Here is a 20,607-nt window from a genome sequence, read left to right as displayed (position 1 = left end):
GAGGGAGCTCCAGCCTAGGGACCTTAATAGTATCAGCTATGGTAGCTGACCTTTTAGAAACATGACATGTACAATTCCCTGGGCTACTTCCCCCTGACAGCAGCCCTCACTTCCTCAAGCTCCACTTCATCCTTACCTCAGGGCCTCCTTCCTTGTGCCTGATATGGTGTGTACTACTCAGCCTCTCCAACACCACAACTTCCTCCTACAGCTCCTGACATGCACACCCACCTGACTGACTGGGAGACTTTTTAACTAGTTTCAGCCAGCCCCTGATTGGCTTCAGGTGTCCCAATCAACCTAGCATTCTCCCTGCTTTCTGGAAAGTTCTTAATTGGCCCCAGGTGTCTTAATTGACCTGAAGCAGCTTCCATTTCACTTAACCTGGTACCAGGGATTTGTTTAGCCTGGAGCTAATATAGCTATCTCCCACTACTTTTCTATAGCTATCTGGCCTTGCCCCATCACAATACACAATTAGTATGTTGCACAACACCCTCAGTTTCATCTACTTTCCCAGCCAACAATTATCAGACAGAAAATAGACCCTGAAAAACATTCACCACAATATCTATTGCTTTCCAAAATCAGGGAGAATAAATGTGTTTTCATAGACTCAGAGCTGAAGGTCAGAAGAGACCATCCTCCATTCCGGTGGTTCTCACCAGGGGTATGCATATCCTGGGGGGTATGCAGAGGACTTCCAGAGAGTACATCAACTCATCTAGATATTTGCCTAGTTTTACAACAGGCTACATAAAAAGCACTAGCAAAGTCAGTACAAACTAAAATTTCATAGAGACAATGAATTATTTAAACTGCTCTATATATTATACCCTGAAATGTAAATACAATATTTATATGCCAAATGATTTATTTTATAATGATATAGTGAAAATGAGAAAGTAAGCAATTTTTCAGTAATAGTGTGCTGTGACACTTTTTAATTTTTATACCTGATTTCCATAAGCAAGTAGATTTTAAATGCAGTGAAACTTGGGGGTACTCAAGACAAATCAGACTCCTGAAAGGGGTACAGTAATATGAAAAGTTTGAGAGCCACTGCTCCAGTCCAACCCCTTGTAGTGTGCCCTGAAACTCAGCAGACTCAGGCTGTGTTGGACCAAATGGAGAATGTTCCAGAGTTGAGGGGAGAATCCATTGCGAGCAGGCTCTGCACAGCTGACTGCACTACCAACACACCACGTCTCTGTAGAGGCTATGGGGTGGCAGCAGAAAGAAATCTGCTCTGGGGCTAGCACTGTTATGGCAGCCTATTTTACAAGGCTTCATAATCTACCAGTTGCAGATCTCTGCTCTAGTCTATGCATTCTTGATTCTGAACTGTGACTCAGGGGAGGGGATAGTGAAATGTGTTTGTAGGAAGTACCTATCTATCCCTTTCCTAATGGTTCATAACATTCTGTTGACTTTTTTGACTGCTCCTGCATATTGAGCAGATGTTTTCAGAGAACTATCAACGACTCAAGATCTCTTTCTTGAGTGGCAACAGCTAATTTAGAACCCATTATTTTGTATGTAAGTTGGGAATGTGTTTTCCAATGTGCATTACTTTGCACTTATCAACACTGAATTTCATCTGCCATTTTGGTGCTCAGTCACCCAGTTTTGTGAGATCCCTCTGTAATTTTTCACAGTCAGCTTTGGACTTAACTATCTTGAGTAACTTAGTATTGTCTGCAAATTTTGCTACCTCACTGTTTACCCCCTTTTCCAGATCATTTATGAATATGTTGAATAGCACTAGCCCTAGTATAGAACCTTGGGGGACCCAGCTCTTTACGTTGTGAAAACTGACTGTTTATTCCTATGCTGTGTCCCATCTTTTAACCAGTTACTTGATCCATGAGAGGACCTTTCCCCTTATCTCATGACTGCTTATGTTGCTCAAGAGCCTTTGGTATAGGACCTTGTCAAAGGCTTTCTGAAACTTCCGGTACACTATATCAACTGCATCGCTCTTGTCCACTTGCTTGTTGACACCGTCAAAGAATCTTAACAGATTGTTGAGGTATGATTTCCCTTTACAAAAGCCATGTTGATTCTTTCCCAGCGTATTGTTCATCTATGTGTCTGATAATTCTGTTCTTTACAATAGTTTCAAGCAGTTTGCCATGTAGTAAAGTTAGACTTACTGGCCTGTAATTGCCAGGATCGCCTCTGGAACCTTTTTTAAAAATCAGCATTATATTAGGTATCCTCCAGTCATCTGGTATTTAAGGCTGATTTAAGTGATAGGTTACAGACTACAGTTAGTACTTCTGCAATTTCATATTTGAGTTCCTTCAGAACTCTTGGATGAATACCATCTGGTTCTGGTGACTTATTACTTTTTTAATTTATCAATTTGTTCCTGAACCTCCTGTATTGACACCTTAATCTGAGACTGTTCTTCAGATTTGTCACCTAAAAAGGATGGCTCAGGTGTGGGAATCTCCTCAAGTCCTCTGCAGTGCAGACAGGTGCATATAGTTCATTTAGCTTTCCACAACGCCCTTGTCATCCATTGGGGTCCTTTAGCATCTTGGTTGTCCTGTGTGCGCTCTGATTGTTTGTCAGGCTTCCTGCTTCTGTTGTGCTTAAAAACATTTGCTGGTAGGTTTTGTGTCTTTAGCTAGTTGCTGTTCAAATTCTTTTTTGGCCTGCCTAATTGTACTTTTACACTTGACTTGCCAGAATTTCTATTTTCCTCAGTAGGATTTGACTTCCAATTTTTAAATGATGCCTTTTTATCTCTAACTGCCTCTTTTACTATGCTTTTTAGCCATCGTGGCTTTTTTTGGTCTTCTTACTGGGTTTTTTTGGTGGGGGATATACATTATTACACTATACAATATAGTGTATACATACACTATTATGGTATTTTGAACAAGTTTCTATGCAGCTTGCGGACATTCAATTCTTGTGTCTGTTTCTTTCAGTTTCTGTTTCACTACCTTCCTCATTTTTGTGTAGTTCACCACTATAGCATTTAACTTCAAAAAGGAGGACTTCTTTGGTATTTCCCCCCCTACAAGGATGTTAAATTTAATTACATTATGGTCGCTATTACTGAGTGGTTCAGCTATATTCATCTCTTGGACCAGTTCCTTTGCGCCACTTAGGACTGAGGGCTTGTCTGCAAACTACTGCTTAAGTTGATGTGAAAAAGCCACGCCCCTGAGTGACGTAAATTAAATCGACTTAACACAGTGTCTACACAGCGCTATGTCGGTGGGAGAGCTTCCGCCTCTCAATGAGGTGGAGTAATTATGCTGCCAGGAGAGTGTTTTCCTGTTGGCATAGCACGTCTTCACTAGATGTGCTGCAGCAGCGCCGTGCTCATGTAGCACAGTAGTGCAGATTAGCCCTAAATCAGTATTTGCCTCTCCCCTTGTGGTTTCCGGGACTAGCTGCTCCAAGAAGCCATCATTAATGGTGTCTAGAAATTTTATCTCTGCATCCCATTCTGAGGTGACATGTTCCCAGTCAATATGTGGACAGTCGAATCCCCCATTATTATTGGGCTCTCTGTTTTTGTAGCCATTCTAATCTCCCTGTGCATTTCACAGTCATTATTATCCTCCTGGTCAGGTGGTTGATAGTATATTCCTGCTGCTTTTCTCTTATTATTCAAGCATGGAATTTCTACCCATAGAGATTCTATGGTACTGTTTGATTCATTTAAGATTTTTTACTATATTTGACTCTATGCTTTCCTTCACTTATAGTGCCACTCCCCCACCAGCATGACCTACTCTGTCATTCCTAAATATTTTGTACTCTGCTATTACTTTGTTTTTTTGACTATCATCATTTCACCAAGTTTCTGTGATGCTTATTATATCAATACCCTCATTTAATACCAGGCTTTCAAGTTCACCCATCTTAGTATTTAGTCTTCTAGCATTTGTATAGAAGCACTTACAAAATTTGTCAATATTTAGTTGTCCGCCTTCATGTGATGTAATTGAATGGGACTCTTTCCTTTGACTGTTTCTTTTCAGTTCCTGCCTGTACTTTATAAGCTTCTATCCTCTCCTCCTTACTAGAATAAAGAGTATCCCCTTTAATAAATTCTTCCCTGTGGGATGTCTGTCTGAACTGTGTGTTCCTCTGCACCTGTCGGCTTTCCCTCAGCCCTTAGTTAAAAATTCCTCTATGACCTTTTTAATTTTACATGCCAGGAATCTGATTCCATTTTGGTTTAGGAGAAGCCCACTCTTTCTGTGTAGGTTCCTCTTTTCACAAAAGGTTTCCTGGTTCCTAATAAGTCTAAATCCCTCCTCCAAACACCATTGTCTCATCCACTCATTGAGACATTACAGTTCTGCCAGTACTAACTGCTGCTGTGTATTGAATGGAAGCATTTCAGAGAATGCTAACATGGAGGTCCTAGACTTTAATCTCTTACCTAGCAGTCTAAATTTGGCCTCCAAGACCTCTTGCCTACCTTTCCCTGTGTCACTGGTGCCTGCATATACCACAGCCACCGGCTTCTCCTCTGCACTGCAGATAAGTCTATCTAGATGTCTGGAGAGGTCTGCAACCTTTACACCTGATGGACAATTCATGATGCGGTTCTCCCGGTCATCACAAACCGCACTACCTATATTTCTAATAATTGAATTTCCCATTATTATTACATGTCTGTTCCTAACAACTGGGGACTCTCCCCCAGCAGGATATCCTCACTGCAAGAGGATCCAATGACATCATCTGGAAGGAGGGTTCCACATGTGGAATCGTTTCCCTCCACTCCAGCTTCATGTTCTCCTTTCCTAAGGTGTCCATACTCCTCAACAGCACAGAGGAATGAATGAAGGGAGTAAGGTGACCAGGCAAATCGGTTTGAGGAGAATGTTCCAAGCAGAAAGGGCAAAATGGAAGAAGGGATGGAAGCATTTGTGAGAGGAGACAAAAGGGTATCAAGGCAGGTTCCACTGGTGGAGAAGTGATAGCAAGGCGCGTGAAAAGAGACTAAGCTGGAGATTTAGGCTGGGGCTTCATAATGTAGGACTTTGAAAGCAAGGACAAATATTTGAACCTGAAGCATATCAGTGTGCAGCAGCAGTCAAAAAAGCTAACAGAATGTTGGGAATCATTAAGAAAGGGATAGATAATAAAACAGAAAATATCATATCGCCTCTATATAAATCCATGGTATGTCTATATCTTGAATACTGTGTGCAGATGTAGTCAACTCATCTCAAAAAAGGTATATTGGAATTGGAAAAGGTTCAGAAAAGAGTAACAAAAATGATGAGGGGTAAGGAAAAGCTTCCATATTAGGAGAGATTAATAAGACTGGAACTTTTCAGCTTGGAAAAGGGACGACTAAATGGAGATATGATAGAGATCTATAAAATCATGACTGGTATGGAGAAAGTAAATAAGGAAGTGTTATTTACTCCTTCTCATAACACAAGAACTAAGGGTCAGCAAATGAAATAAATAGACAGCAGGTTTAAAACAAACAAAAGGAAGTATTTTTATCACACAACACACAGTCAACCTGTGGAACTACTTGCCAGAGGAAGTTGAAGGCCAAGACTATAATAGGGTTTAAAAAGAACTAGATAAGTTCATGGAGGATAGGTCCATCAATGGCTATTAGCCAGGATGGGCAGGGATGGTGTTCCTAGCCTCTGTTTGCCAGAAGCTGGGAATGGGCGACGGGATGGATCACTTGATGATTACCTGTTCTGCTCATTCTCTCTGGGGGCACCTGAGATTGGGCACTGTAGGAAGACAGGATACTGGGCTAGACGGACCTTTGGTCAGACCCAGAATGGCCATTCTTATGTTTATGTTTATAGTGAAGTCACTCAAAGATTAGGTGATGTAGCTGAAGTCCTGGGCAGGACAACGAGCCCTTTAGAGGAAACTCGTGGCTTCCGCCTTTGTCTTCGAGTCTTCCATCAATTCCCTGCTTCCATGGAAGGCAGACATCTAAGCAAAATGTATGTAGCCTTGTTCCAGTACTCCAGTGGGAGACTCTTTGGAAAGTCCTTCAACCAGCTGGTGGTAGAAGCCTTTGAAAAATGGAAATCTCTTCCCTGGGCTAAAGAAACTGGGGTAAAACTAATGACCAGTACTTCTATAGAAATAGACGTTATTTTGGCACTGCGTTTACCCAGACACCAGAGGATAGTCAGGTTTCAGAAGAGGAACATGGAATAAGGGCAACAGATGAGAAAAAATCAGGGATGCTTTCAGTGGCTCAGCTTCCATTTTCCAGAAAACAATGCATAATATATGGCCTCACCTGTTCAATGAATTTAAGGTGCTAACACAGTACAGAGGGCCCTATAGAGACCTTCTGCACTGTGGTGGACATCCTGTTTCCGTTGTTATGTATAAACCTTAATGTATTACTCTTTCTTAGTAATGTGTGCCATAAAATAGACAAGATACACAATTTGGAATTTCCTGGATTGATCTCACAACTTCAGTGTTGCTTTAATGTTAGTTTTCTGCATTCAGAAATAACTTCACCAAGCACTAAAATGTGGCCATTTCTAAGGTGGAGCACACAGAGGTTTAATAGTGCTCAGGAACATCATACAACTGTAAAAGTAAGGTGGTAGAATTTAATAAATCAAAGATATCTTCAGAGCTGACGTTGTGACAAACATTGTGGCATATACTGAAACAACTTTGTCCGATAATACAAAATTAACATACTCATTTGTTCTGAACGTTACGATAGACAGTATCACAGGGAGCATCTGACTGTAAAACTGACATTTTTCATCTTCTTCAGTTTGATTTGTTGTGATATGCACACGTAGGTAAATGTTCTGGCAGCATTTAGAAACTCTTGGGGAGTTTGGCTGGCTGCACTGTAAGAAAACTACCCTTTCAGTGTGTGCCGTGGCTTTTGACTCGTTTTCAATTGTTTTAATGCTGTTTCCAGCCCTGTTCAGGAGCACCTAACATGCGTGGTTCAGACAACCGCTGGCTACTAAAGCTGAAATGTCCAAGGTCCCAGACAGAGTATGACCTGCAGACTCCAGAACAGGTGGGTGACAATTCATTTCTTCAGCCATAGTTTTCACCCCGCTAAGCCCTAGAATGTGGCATGTGAAACCAATATCTGTAATGGGGTACGCCAGGAGTTTTTACATTTACATGGCTTTTGAAGACTATAAATACTAAGGGTGAGATTCTAACAGGCGCAGACTTGTAGAGGCCAGCACAGAACTTTGTAATCCAGAGGAAGTGGGAGCAATCCTGGTCTGTTCCATGAGCAGAAACTGTCCTTGGCATACCATAGGCAGCTCTGGGGCCTGTTTCAGTTATGCCAGCCACCCTGTAGCTGCCCTATGAGCTGTAGCCCTGCTTGGAATCTCTGCAGTAGCTCTGGCCTGAAGCCCCATCCTTGATATGTCCCTTCTGTCCTTAGTCCTGCCCTGGCACACCTCTCCTATCCCCAGCACATCCCCTACTCTAGGGCTTGTGATGGGATTCTTGGTAGTAGAGTTACAGCTGTCTTCAGCAGTTCCTGTGCTGGGGGATCCTCTCCCAGCAGAACTGGCAGCTTTAGGACTCCCTTGCGCTGTTCTAACCCTTTCACCAGTACAAAAGGGGCAGGGGTAGGGGTGAGGATCTCACCTCCAGGAGAAAGAGGAAATGCTGAGATTTAGGATGGCCCAGTAGAGGGACATAACTCGGAATAAAGGGGTGAACCTGAGTCAAGATAAAATGTAGACTATCAGGACATGTTTCCTAAAAGTGATGTCTTCTGGGCCATCAGTAGTCTCCCAAGAGAAATGGTGGCAGCTCTGCTGCATGAATCTATTAACTTAAACTGGACAAAACAATGGAGACTGTTTGCTACCGTCTGATCTGATCTTGAATGGTACATTGGGAATGGACGCAGTAAACTAACTAACTGGGATTATATGAATCTTGGTCAAGATCTTCGTAAGCCTGTGTTTCAAAACTGCTGAGTACCCTCAGCTCTTATTGTAATGAGTCTTCATTGCAGCCATAGTCGCTAAGATTAAAGTATTTACAGCTTCGGCAGCCAAAGGCTTGTCCATTGTTTTGGTCTTGGAGAGATACTAATGTTTCCCAAGAGCCTGATTTACAAGAGCCTCATGCTTTTTATTTTCTCTCTTAATGAGCTATCCTCCCTATCCATTTCCCCATTGGCTGAGTCCTACTGCATTACCTGCACCGAAGGCAACAAATGTGCTCCTTCTCCTGCCCAGGGAGTAGTTTAAGCAGCTCCCAGATCCTAGCCAGCATGGTAGTACTATCTTCATGCTCATTGCCAATCAACAGAAGGGTTTCTCCAGTTACATCTGCAGCCTTAGCATCTTGTCTTGTGGGATATCTGGGATGCACCTAGTCAATACTTGGATGGGAGAACTCCAAGGAAAACCTAGAGCAGGAATGTATTTGGCCCAGCATGCTGCAGACAGTGGTATTGTTAACTGAGTCTTCCAGATGAACCAGCACCTTGGCTTGGTGTTGGGGACACTGTGCTGTTGGAAGAGATGTAAAACCAAAGACCCAGCCCTGTATGGACATTAAATATGCCGTGGCCATTTCTGCTGGAATAGGGGTGTTAGCCTTGGGGTCCTGCCAGATTTCAGTTTGGGTAATAAAATTCTGCCTAACTCCATTTGCGGCTGTTTCTGCTTGATAAGGTATTCGAAACTTCCTGTCCTAAACCATTGCTGTGCATTGCTAAACTGGTGCTGCAAGACTCTTTGCACAGCTATGGTTAGTGAAGTGTGTAAGGCACGTTGGGATTCTTTGGGGTGAAAGGTGCTATAGTTATGCCCCAGGTTGTAGAGGAATTTGAGTTTGGTACCTAGGTGGAAGGATGAGCGGTGTGATTTTTGTAAACCAAAACTGCTCTGTATGCAGACTTTTTCCTTCTGTTAAATCTTTGCAGAGGGCCACCTCATCCCTGGCTAGGAGCAGATCCCCACGAACTTTTGTCAGAAGTGCTTCTGAGAGGAAAAAAGCTTGCGAAGATTGGTTAACGCAGAAGCGTTTTTCTCAAGTGCAGGTAGGACAGAAGCTGTATTTTTGCAGGGATGAGGAAAAGGTAATTAAGTGCAATGTCCTGTAAAATTTCGGCTGTGTGGACAATACCTAGTGGTTTGCCACCTTTGGGAAGAGTAACAAAAAGTTACCAAGTGAGATGTGTTTTGGGGTGGAAAGGTAACTTACATAGTCAAAGCATCTAGTTTGAAATGGTTCCCTGCAGCCTGAGGCTCAGCAGGATTCACTTGGCCACATCATCATCCTGTGATAGATCCATTCAGTTCCATGTAGTCTCCTGTGTGTGGGTGTTTTGGATAAGACCTTAACAACTGGGGTCTTGTCTGCTTTGATTAGGCATTTTTTTTATATGAGACAGGAGTTTTTGTAAGAGAAGTCTGTCATCCTCGGGCAACATTTTCCATCCCTTTACTGTTGTACAGTGTGAGTGTTAGTTGCTACCCTCCACACCAGAGGTAGCTTCATTTTAATGATGCTATATGGATAGAATTGGTATTTGAATTGAGAAGAGCACTGTAAGATATTATTAAAGGTGGCCTGCAGTTATATAATACAGGTCTATCAGGTTTAGTGTAACATACTGAATGTCCCAAATAACCAAGGTAAATGGGCCATTCAGCTTATTATGAAATACAGAGTTCTCCTTCTTTGGTTGCCTGTACTTTCTGCTCCCTGGCTCTGGCTCCTGCTCCATGCATTGTTCTGCTGATATCACATCAGTAAGAGAACCCTGCTGAAGCATGAAACCAGTCTACAGAGCTGAGGCAGATGTCTTTTTAAACAACATAGTGTGGTTTTTCAAAGTTAAAAATAAAGAAACAGATTTATACACATTGGGATATAAAATAATATAGAACTTTGAAGAATCATGGAAGGTGGGAGGCTCTTTCTTTACTTGCATAGGCCAGCTCCAAACACCTCTGCTGTGTTCCATCAATGATGTGGTACCATCAGCACATGAGATGTAAACCAACATTACCCAGAAAATTCTAAATTAACACTAAAACTTCATTCTTAAATGGTGCATAAGGATTGCAATAGAGTTGGTTTGTGAAATCATCTGCAGTAGCCATGAAAGGCAGCAAGGTGAGTGAAGAATAACATTTCAGCCTCTCTCTGGCTTTGGTCTACACTCAAAGTGTTGTCCTGGTGTAACTACAATGATTTAAAATTGATCAGGTTATACTGGTGCAAACCCTTAATGTACATACACTTAAACTAGTTTAAACCTTGCATATATTAGGTTAATGTAAGCCGTAGGTAGGTTGGTTTAAGCTAAGCCGATGTAAGTGAGATTTCAATCAGTTTGTGTGTATCTACACTAGCAGTTTGCATCAATGAAATTGAATTGATTTTAAGTTGAGTTAATTACACTGAGGCAACTTGTCCAATGTAGGCCAGCCTTTAGCTCTTTACCACCTCTCTGGCTCTTACACACAGTACCCTGTGCAGTTTGGGTCTGAAACTGACAAGTTCACTGAAATGCGAAACATTTATTGTCGATTTTAAAGGTGAAGTTTGAAGTTTGCTGTTAGAATCTTTCCTGTAAAATGTAGAGTTGTTTTCTTTTTTTAAATTAATTCAGTACTGTAAAAGGTGATGGATTGACAGTCCTGGAGACCGGTCCTCTGTCTATCCCATAGCTTCCTCGCCTGTGTGCCTCAACCATGCTCTGAAGGGACCACTTCTATGAGTGAGAGATTTGTTCAGTCTCTGTTGTGCGTTCATTCCTTGGCCTCTGTGCTGAGACTGCTAATAAGGGTACTTGCAGTGATTATGGTACTAGATTAGGAACTCTTCATTTAAAAACTAGATTGAGAACATCAGTTCAATTGAAGGTTAGGAATTTAAACTTTTTTTTTTAAAGTTTATGGTGTGCTGTAATTGACAATGTGGTGATAACAGCTCCTCCCTGTTCTTATTTTCAAGGATGTGGATTGAGTTGAGGGATGGGGGTGTTTAGTTGGGAGGTATGGAGGGAACTTTGTGTAAATAAATATTTGGGGTTTACAATACAGATGGGTTAATAAGCTAGGAAGAGAAAAAGGAAATGCACCGTAAGATTAAATCTTCCTTGGAGGTTTTCTTCTCAGGAGGGAGTTCTCCCATATTTTTTTCTCATACTTGAACTGATGCGATCTTTCCTCTTTTATTTTCTTATCTGCTTTTCCTTCCCATGCTCATCTGAGCATCTAAACACAATGCCTAAGAGTGCCATCAGCCCTTCCATCTTTGCTGATCAGAGAACTTAGTCTGATCATTATTATTTTGAATTCAGAGTTAATTCTAATGATTCTTTTTTATTCAGCATTTTTACTTCCCAGTTTTGCTGGTATTTTGTTAGGCAGTATCTAATGAAGGCCAAGATATTATTGCTGCTACCCAGTCCATCTTGGACAGAGAGAATTATTTTGTAAAGGTAAGGAATATATATTTGTCCTTTTCACTATATCGTGATAACTACACAAGAGAACATGTGGGTGTCAAAATTTCTCTGCCCATCAACAGTTGATGGTAAAATGTCAGTTGTCGGTCATATCATAAGACCAGTTATCTCAAGATATGTGACCTTTGAGCTAAATTCTCTCAAATATTCCAGTGTGAATCAGAGTAAATAGATTTTCATCACTGTAATTTAGACCCCATATCTTTAGTTGAGTCCTTGTGCCTTTCTTTCCTCACTGGAAGAAATGTGTAATTTTACCTACAGCTACCTGAGCTCTGATGTTATGACCCATGTCTTCCTCTGTGCTACTTTCTCCATAGACTGCCAGGTTTTCATTTTTGCTGCTATAGATTTATCTGTCCTCTTGGTCACTCATAGCTCCTGCTGCCTATGGTGCCAATCCCTAGCATTCCACAATCAAGTTAGACTCCCAAATCATAAGATTGGCTTAAAACCTTGAGATGTTTTTCACCTGCCCTCTGATTTTTCCACCTTTGGGGTGTGGGATCATTTCAGATTCAACCTTAAATAAGCATACAAAAATACAGGCCTCCCTGTTCACTGCTCAGAGAGGACTTAGCTCACCCTATTCTAGCTCTTTGGATTTGGGTGCTGACATTTTATCCCCTAGCCCTAACTATCCAGGTTGGGCATTCTTCCATGTCCCTGCCCACAGTTCACCTGTCCCCCACCGCTTCTCTCTGTATTCACTTGCCCCCATATTTTCTGGCTTTTCCCTTCTGTGCTACATCACAGTCTCTTGCACCTCACGTTGCCCTGCAGCCCCATACGCCATGTGGCCTGATGCTCTGGGAAAGAGATTAAAAGTTTATGGTAAATTAGTGCTCTGCTTAATGCTGAATTTGCTATGGATTCACAGCCTATTTAGCACCACCCTTTTCCCCTTTTGCTAGGCCACCACACAGGCCTCTGAAAGGAGGTTGCATTGAAGATGGGACCCTAAAAATGGGCTTACAACCAGTCCCTTGCTTAGAAGATCAACATTTATATTGGGTCTTTCTGTTTGGTCACTTAACTGCCCATTTCCACCTACCCTTCCATTCATCCCACCACATTTGGATTCTGTTTTCTGTATAGACTTCCGATAGCTCTGAAAGATGAGTGCTTACTAGGTTACCTAAATACATTAATATCCTCTGCCTCTCTGTCATGTAGGAGGTGGACAAGTATTTGAAACACAGAGATTTCTTAGAGCTGAGAAAGAAGGAGATCCAGTACAAGAAATGGCTGGAGTGTGTTTCAGAGCCGTTGCTGCAGAAAATTGAGGACAAAGTTGACAGCCAGTCAAGTGAAGAAATAGAGGAAAGGAAACGAAAGCAGCTCTCTCTATATTTAAACTACTGTAATAAGAAGGTATCCATAATGATTTTATCATTGTATGGGTTGCACATTGAGGGTTGCCGGCAAAACCACCCATTGCTGACGCACTGTGGCACACCCTGGGGATCTGCATTAGTCTTGTTTGTAACTGATCTTTTTTTCTTGCTAACAACATAATTGTGGTTTAAACTAATCACTATTGTATTAAGGTAATATGGTAAAAAAAATCTGAATGATTGGATTGTCCAGTGTACCAGATACATATGAAATGATTCCAAACTGGATTTGCTGTAATGAGAAAATGGTGGGTTTTGCTTAGTGGGGTGTGAAATGTTTAGCGTGAAAACCATGTGCTAAACAATCCTCCCCAGAAGAGGTCAAGGACTGAATGGGTCAACAGAGACTGAACTATACTCTCACCCCTCCAGAGTTTTTTCCAGGGTGGTTTTGCAGCATATTGTCAGAGCAGCGTGGGGAAGCACTCACTTCTGTGCTCTATCTGTTCTGCGAAGCAGTAGGACCACAGGCTGAGGCAGTGCCAATGTAATATCTTAATTATAGATAGAGTGACATTACCAATTACTTTAGGGTTGCACAGGGCTTTAAAAACACTCAGTGACTTAGGTGCCTTGTTTCGAATGGCTTAATACTCAAAACTAATTATGCTCAGGGTAGAAAATATAATTCTTTTGTAAATTTGACACTGCTAGTGGGCGCTTTGAACACACAGGATAGCTGCTGTGAGAGTTACACTTTAAGAAAAGGAGTACTTGTGGCACCTTAGAGACTAACCAATTTATTTGAGCATGAGCTTTCGTGAGCTACAGCTCACTTCATCGGATGCATACCGTGGAAACTGCAGCAGACTTTATATACACACAGAGATCATGAAACAATACCTCCTCCCACCCCACTGTCCTGCTGGTAATAGCTTATCTAAAGTGATCATCAAGTTGGGCCATTTCCAGCACAAATCCAGGTTTTCTCACCCTCCACCCCCCCACACACAAACTCACTCTCCTGCTGGTAATAGCCCATCCAAAGTGACAACTCTCTACACAATGTGCATGATAATCAAGGTGGACCATTTCCTGCACAAATCCAGGTTCTCTCACCCCCTCACCCCCTTCCAAAAAACACACACACACAAACTCACTATCCTGCTGGTAATAGCTCATCCAAAGTGACCACTCTCCCTACAGGCAGGAGAGTGAGTTTGTGTGTGGGGGGGTGGAGGGTGAGAAAACACATTGTAGGGAGAGTGGTCACTTTGGATGAGCTATTACCAGCAGGATAGTGAGTTTGTGTGTGAGGGGGCGGAGGGTGAGAGAACCTGGATTTGTGCAGGAAATGGCCCAACTTGATGATCACTTTAGATAAGCTATTACCAGCAGGACAGTGGGGTGGGAGGAGGTATTGTTTCATGATCTCTGTGTGTGTATAAAGTCTGCTGCAGTTTCCACGGTATGCATCCGATGAAGTGAGCTGTAGCTCACGAAAGCTCATGCTCAAATAAATTGGTTAGTCTCTAAGGTGCCACAAGTACTCCTTTTCTTTTTGCGAATACAGACTAACACGGCTGTTACTCAGTTACACTTTAGTGTCTCTTAACAGAAAACTGTTAAATTCATTCTGTGGTTCATGAACTGAATGTAGTAAATGACAGATTTCTTCACCAAACAGTTACTGAACCAACAAGAAGTGATGCTGTTTTAGACTTAATTTTGGTTAAGTACTGAGAACATCATAGAAGAGTTGGCTGTAGAATATAACCTTGGATCAAGTGATCACAAATTAAGTCAGTTTAAATTAAAAGGAAGGATCATCAAAAACAGGTCAGTAACTAAGGTTTCTCAAGAGACTTTAAGAAACATAATTAGTAAAGTCAACTGGACTGAAGAGCTCAGGATTTAAATATGGAGAAGGCTTGGACTTTCTTAAAGTCAAAGGTGCAAAAACTATTTGGAATTTGAGTTCCAAGCAAGGGGAAAAAACATGTAGGGCAGCACTCCAGACCTAACTGGATGAGTAATCACCTCAAAAAGGATATTAAGAGTAAGCAAAGACCCTAAAAAGAATGAAGACAGGATTGATCAAAAAAGAAACTTATGTCTTGCTGATCAAAGTGTAGGGATAAAGTGAGAATAGCCAAAAAGCAAGCTGAGTTAGAGCTTGCTAAAGGAATTAATACAAATAATGAAAGATTCTTCGGACATAGAAATGAAAAGAGAACAAGAGAGGAAGAAATGGGGCCTCTGTGCAGCGAGGATAGGGTGGAGATTAAGGATAATACACATATGGCACCAAATGATAATATAGAGCCATAAGGTAGAATGGCTGATGGGAATAAGTGTATAGAAATGGAAATTAACACATGAGAGATGAAAGCAAAACTCATAAGAGTTTACTGCGCTCATATCAGAGGAATTGGATAATCTCCATCCCAGAATACTTAAAAAAACTGGCACATGAGATTGCTAATCTGATAGCGAGGATTTTTAATAAACCTATCAAATCTGGGATGGTACCATATGACTGGAGAATAGCATATGTAATACTTATATTAAAGAAAGGGCGAAAAGGGAAAATTGTCAACTATAGACCAGTTAGTCTGACCTCAATAAGTATGCAAGGTTTTAGAACAAATTCTGAAGGAAAGAGTAATTAAAGATATGGAGGTAAATGGAATAAAATTCAACATGGTTTTCCCAAAGATAGGATGTGCACACTAACTAGATATCTTTCTTGTGTAAGATAAATTATTTTAAAAGAGCAAGGACATGCAGTAGCTCTAATCTGTCTGGTCTTCAGGAGAGCATTTGATGCATACTACATGGGTAAGGAACTGGCTAAAATGAGGTAACAATGGGTTGGGCTGAAAGGAGACCATCTAGCCCAATATCCTGTCTTCCGACAGTGGCCAATGCCAGGAGCCCCGGAGGGAATGAATAGAACAGGTAATCATCAAGTGATCCATCCTCTGTCACCCATTCCCAGCCTCTGGCAAACAGAGACTAGGGACACCATCCCTGCCCATCGTGGCTAATAGCCATTGATGGACCTATCCTCCATGAACTCATCTAGTTCTTTTTTGAACCCTGTCTTGGCCTTCACAACATCCTCTGGCAACTTCCACAGACTGACTGTGAGTTGTGTGAAAAAATACTTCCTTTTGTTTGTTTTAAACCTGCTGCCTATTTATTTCATTTGGTGACCCCTAGTTCTTGTGTTATGAGAAGGAATAAATAACACTTTCTTTTTTACTTTCTCCACACCAGTCATCGTTTTATAGACCTCTATCATATCTCCCCTTAATAGTCTCTTTTCCGAGATGAAAAGTCCCAGTTTTATTAATCTCTCCTAATAGGGAAGCTGTTCCATACCCCTAATCATTTTTGTTGCCCTTTTCTGAATCTTTTCCAATTCCAATATATATTTTTGAGATGGGTAACCACATCTGCATGCAGTATTCAAGATGTGCACGTGCCATGGAGAACTACTGGGTCGGAGGGAGGTTACTAGTAGAGTTCCTCAAGCATCAGTGGGTCTTGAGACCGATCTTGTTTAATATTTGCTTTAATGACCTTGGCACAAGAAGTAGGAGTGCGCTAATGAAATTTGCTGATGCCACAAAGTTGGGAAGCATTGTCAATACAGAGGAGTATTGCAAAATTGTACAGGAAGAATTGGATGACCTAGATCACCAGAGTAATAGAAATGGGATGAAATTAAAAAGTACAAAGTTCAATGTAATGCATTTAGAGACTATAAGAATTTCTGCTGTAAATTGGGGCCTCATCAGTTAGAAACAACAGAGGCAGAGAAAGACCTGAGTGTATTAGTCAGTCACAGGATGACTACGAGCCACCAACGTAATGTGGCCATAAGAAAGGAAAATGCAATCCAGTAGAGAGAGAGAGCCATATTAATGGCATTGTACAAGGCATTGGTAAACTCTCGTCTGGAATAATGTGTATAGGGCTGGTCACTCATGTTCAAGAAAGATAAGTTTGAATAGGTGCAGAGAAGGAGTCCTAGGATGATCAGGGGAATGGGGAGCATACTTTATGAGAGGAGACTAAAAGAGATTAGCTTATCTAGACTAGCAAAATGAGGGCTCAGAGGGGATATGATTGCTCTCTATAAATACATCAAGTGGGTAAATGCCAGGGAGGTTAAAGACCTATTTAAGATAAAGGAAAGTGTTGACACAAGAACAAACAGATATAAACTGGCCATGAGTAAACTTAGGCTGGAAATTAGAAGAAGGTGTCTAACCATCAGAGGAGGAAGGTTCTGGTGCAGCCTCCCAATAGGGGTAGTGGGGGCAAACAATGAGTATTAAGACACAGCTTGAGAAGTTTATGAACAGGATTAAATGACCGGGTTGCTTGTACAGCAGGATACTGGAATTTATGATCTAGGGGGTTCCTTCCAGTCATCCTTCCTACGTAACTTGGATGCACAAAACAGTTAGAACAGTCACTTCATCTACCACTGGTGAAATAATCATTTACACTTATAAAATGTCTTTTCAGTCAAAGGAAACAAGTTTTTTAGGAGCTCTACCCATACAGCATCATGGTAATGCAGCCAGCTGGGTGTGAGAGCAGTAGGCAATAGGCACACTGTGCTACAGTAGTGAAACTTTGGTCATAGAGTTTGAGATACATATGAAAAGTGACATGGAAGCTTTAAAAGTCCACACAGAGCAAACAGAACCTCCGTTTCTACGGTTTAATCAGAACATCCCACACAGTAAACAGCATGGAACTCCATTTATTTATTTTGGAAGGATGAAGGGCTTGGTCAGACTTTTCACTGAAGGCATGGGATTCAGAACCTCTGGGTTCAGGATATACTGCAGATACGATATTCAGGTCTGCAGCCAGCCAACCTCAGAATGTGATCCAGTAGGATCTCACAAACTGGGCTGGGTCACTACTTGGATGGGACTCCTCCACGGAACACCCAAGTGCTGCAGGAAGTGGTGTTTATTACTTGGTTGGTGGCACTCTTCTTGCTGAGTCCTTATAGCTCCATTGCCATGCTGCTGAATGAGACCCTGGCCACTTGTGATTGTTAAAGATACCATGGCCTTTTTCATAAAAGCTAGTGTGACTTAGCCAGATTCCAAGTGAGGCAATTCCACCCTACAGTTTCAGCTATGTATAGTATTCTCCATGCCTATAAACTGTGCTATAGAGGGGGCTGCCTGGCTGTGGTGGGTGGAGTGAGGCTTATATAACCTGCTTTACCTTGTGGGGGGTGTGAGTCTTGTAAAAACACTGAGATCCTTGGAAGGGAAATACCAAGTGTGGTGGAAAAGCTGAGGCCCCTGAGCCATTGCTCTGGCTAAGATGATGTAAATAACCTGCCAACATATCATGACCCTGCCGGCTGGTTTCACCACTTCCTTTTAGTTCTCAGGGAATCCATGGCACATTTTCCACAGTGAAAAGCCCAGCTCCCCTCTTGTATCATGAATTTGGGGACTTCAGCCCTACTCTACAACCTGTGGCTGTGAACCCTCTAAAATCCCCTATTCTTGGTTACCTGAGTGCATGGCCCTGTATGAGCAGTGGGGCATTAATTTGCATTCACTGTGTCCATTTTTGAATCACTTTGAGGGACTGAGACATTTCTGTGGTGTAGATAAAATCCCTGATGCTGGCTCACCTTAAAGCTTTCTTGTTCTGATGTTTTCTCCCTTTTTGTCCATTTCTTTCTTCCTGCCTTTTTCTCCTTCTCTCCCTGCCATTAGCCTTTCCCTTCTCCTGGCCCCCCTGCTGCCCCACCTCACTGCCCCTCTGTCATCAACCCGATGCCTCTCTCCATCTCCATCAATCTCCCTCCATTCTCCCACTTCTTCCTCCAGGCTCCCCCGCCCTCTCGCACCCCACGCATGCTTCCTCCCTTCCCTTTCACTCTTCTATCACTCTCCTCTTCCCCCCCACCACTTGTCCCTGCCTCTTGCCCGTTCCATCCCTCTGTTCTCCCTCCTTTCTATCAGTCACTCGCTCCCTTCCCCCCTTTCATCCAGCCTCCCCCTCTCTTCCTCCGGTCTCTCCCCTCCCTGACCTTCCAAGTGCCCCCATCTCAGTCTTTCCCTCTCCCCAGATCTCTGCCAGCTCTCTCCCCACAGCTTTGCTCCTCCCTCCCCCCTCTGACTCTGCCAACATTTCCCCCTCTCCCTGTCCCTCCATTGGTTCTCCAATCTCCACCTCTCCTTCCCCCCATCCCATCCCATCCCGCCAGCCAGCCTTCCTCTGACTCCCCACTCTTTCACCTCCCCCCTTCCCGCCAGTCCCACAGCCAAAGCCATGGGTAGCGGATGAATGGCGACATGGCCAGTCATGGCCCGAAGATAGAAGCAGCTCTGCTTCCATCAGGCCACAGTTGGCTGAAGACAAGGGTCTGCTCAGCTGCACCAGGCCGGTATCCATTTTTTCAAACCTCTCAGCTCTTCAGCAGCGGTGGATGTCACTTCCATCTCCGGCTGGACTGCTGAGTTAGGCCTGGGGGGAGGGGAGCTCTGCTGCACTTCACAACAGCGTGGCAGGGACATGGAGGGGCTTGTGCACCAATGCTTTAGAGAGTAGCAGAGACGTCATAAACTATGCCTGTGCTTCCACGTGGGATTAGCCATTAAGACTGTAAACTCTCCAGGGCAGGCACATCACTGGGTACGTGTTTGTACAGCACCTAGCACAATGCTGAGCCTGATCTGAGGCCTCCATGCACTACTATGATATCAATATTAAATACAAAGCAAGGGATGGCATGAAACTGCTGCTGAGGAGTTAGAGCTGCATCAATAACAGACTCCTCCAGCCACAGGACACTGTAAATGTACATGTAACCTGTGCTAGCTAGGCCTCAGCCCTGCTACACTCCAGCCACTGCACCATGACCTGAGCTATGGCTTGCTTCCCACACAGGGCAAGGTGGCTTTGGAAGATTATGATGCTTCAGAGTATGACCCTCTCTTCCTGAATACACATCCCACCTATTTGAAGGTACAGCCGAGTGCTGCTTTTTGGCTTTAGGTACACCCTCTGATCAAGAAAAGTCTAATGGCTAATGAGGCAGCCAGCGCATGCTGTTACTGATTTGTTGCTCTTAGGGTTGGTGATACTCAAGATGGTCATTCAGTTTGGCTCAGGGTGTTTCCACTTGCATTAGTTTACAAAACTGGGTCCCAGTCCTGCTGCCGTTGAAGTCAAGGAGAATTTGACAGTTGATTTTAGTGGAAGCAGGAGAGCAATTCCCTGTTCCTTCCATACTAAACTCAGTAGTCAGCTGGGTGAGTTTAAATAGGTTATTTAAGGTTATTTTTTTATGGTACTCAAATTTACAAAGGTCACCTGGGCTAAAGTCTTTTGATTAAGGCTTGGTGTGTCTCACAGTAGGCTAGGCATGTTTTGTACGTAATACTGAATCTTGTTGGGCTGACTTGCTGGATGAATAATCCTACATTTCATGTGGCTTGTTTCTGGTGGGAATTTAATTTCCTAGAGAAAGCCTGATTGCTCCAGATGTAGTTGACTGTAGCCTACAGATATGGATACTGTTAGTGGGTCCAATAGCAGCACCCCCATTTCTAATGCTTTGGGCAGCCTGTAAAGACTCTGCCATACTTGTGTACAGCACCTGGAACATGGGAGAGGTAATGAGAGGGTGCTTAGCGCAGGAGACTGAGGCTTTGTCTGTCTTCTCAATTTGCCATGGCATTGCTGGGTTGCTTAACACCTCTGAAAAACAGGTTATTAACTGGTTTGTGTCTCAGTTTCCCA

General features: G+C 42.7%; 1 protein-coding gene across 7 annotated transcripts in view; it reads left to right on the top strand.

Moving 5' to 3' along the window:
- FAM228B (family with sequence similarity 228 member B) overlaps positions 1–20,607 on the top strand; it is a 28,581-nt gene that overhangs the window by 3,893 nt on the left and 4,081 nt on the right. Inside the window, exons 4-9 of one of the 7 annotated variants that reach the window (XR_012157901.2) lie at positions 6,920–7,024; positions 8,912–9,028; positions 11,369–11,443; positions 12,647–12,844; positions 18,576–19,245; positions 19,753–19,823. Coding sequence is in view for 2 of the 7 variants with exons in the window: in XM_073335834.2 (XP_073191935.1) it covers positions 6,920–7,024; positions 8,912–9,028; positions 11,369–11,443; positions 12,647–12,844; positions 19,753–19,830 (573 nt within the window). In the remaining 5 variants the exon portion in view is untranslated. Of the gene's footprint in view, positions 1–6,919; positions 7,025–8,911; positions 9,029–11,368; positions 11,444–12,646; positions 12,845–18,575; positions 19,250–19,752; positions 19,831–20,607 lie in introns of those variants that run through there. The other 6 variants (XR_012157902.2, XR_012157903.1, XM_073335834.2 and 3 more) reach the window with 6 other exon arrangements.

Source organism: Lepidochelys kempii, chromosome 3 (genome assembly GCF_965140285.1).
Source record: "Lepidochelys kempii isolate rLepKem1 chromosome 3, rLepKem1.hap1, whole genome shotgun sequence".
In the NCBI taxonomy this organism is placed as follows: domain Eukaryota; kingdom Metazoa; phylum Chordata; order Testudines; family Cheloniidae; genus Lepidochelys; species Lepidochelys kempii.
This window is presented reverse-complemented; position numbering and strand designations above follow the sequence as displayed.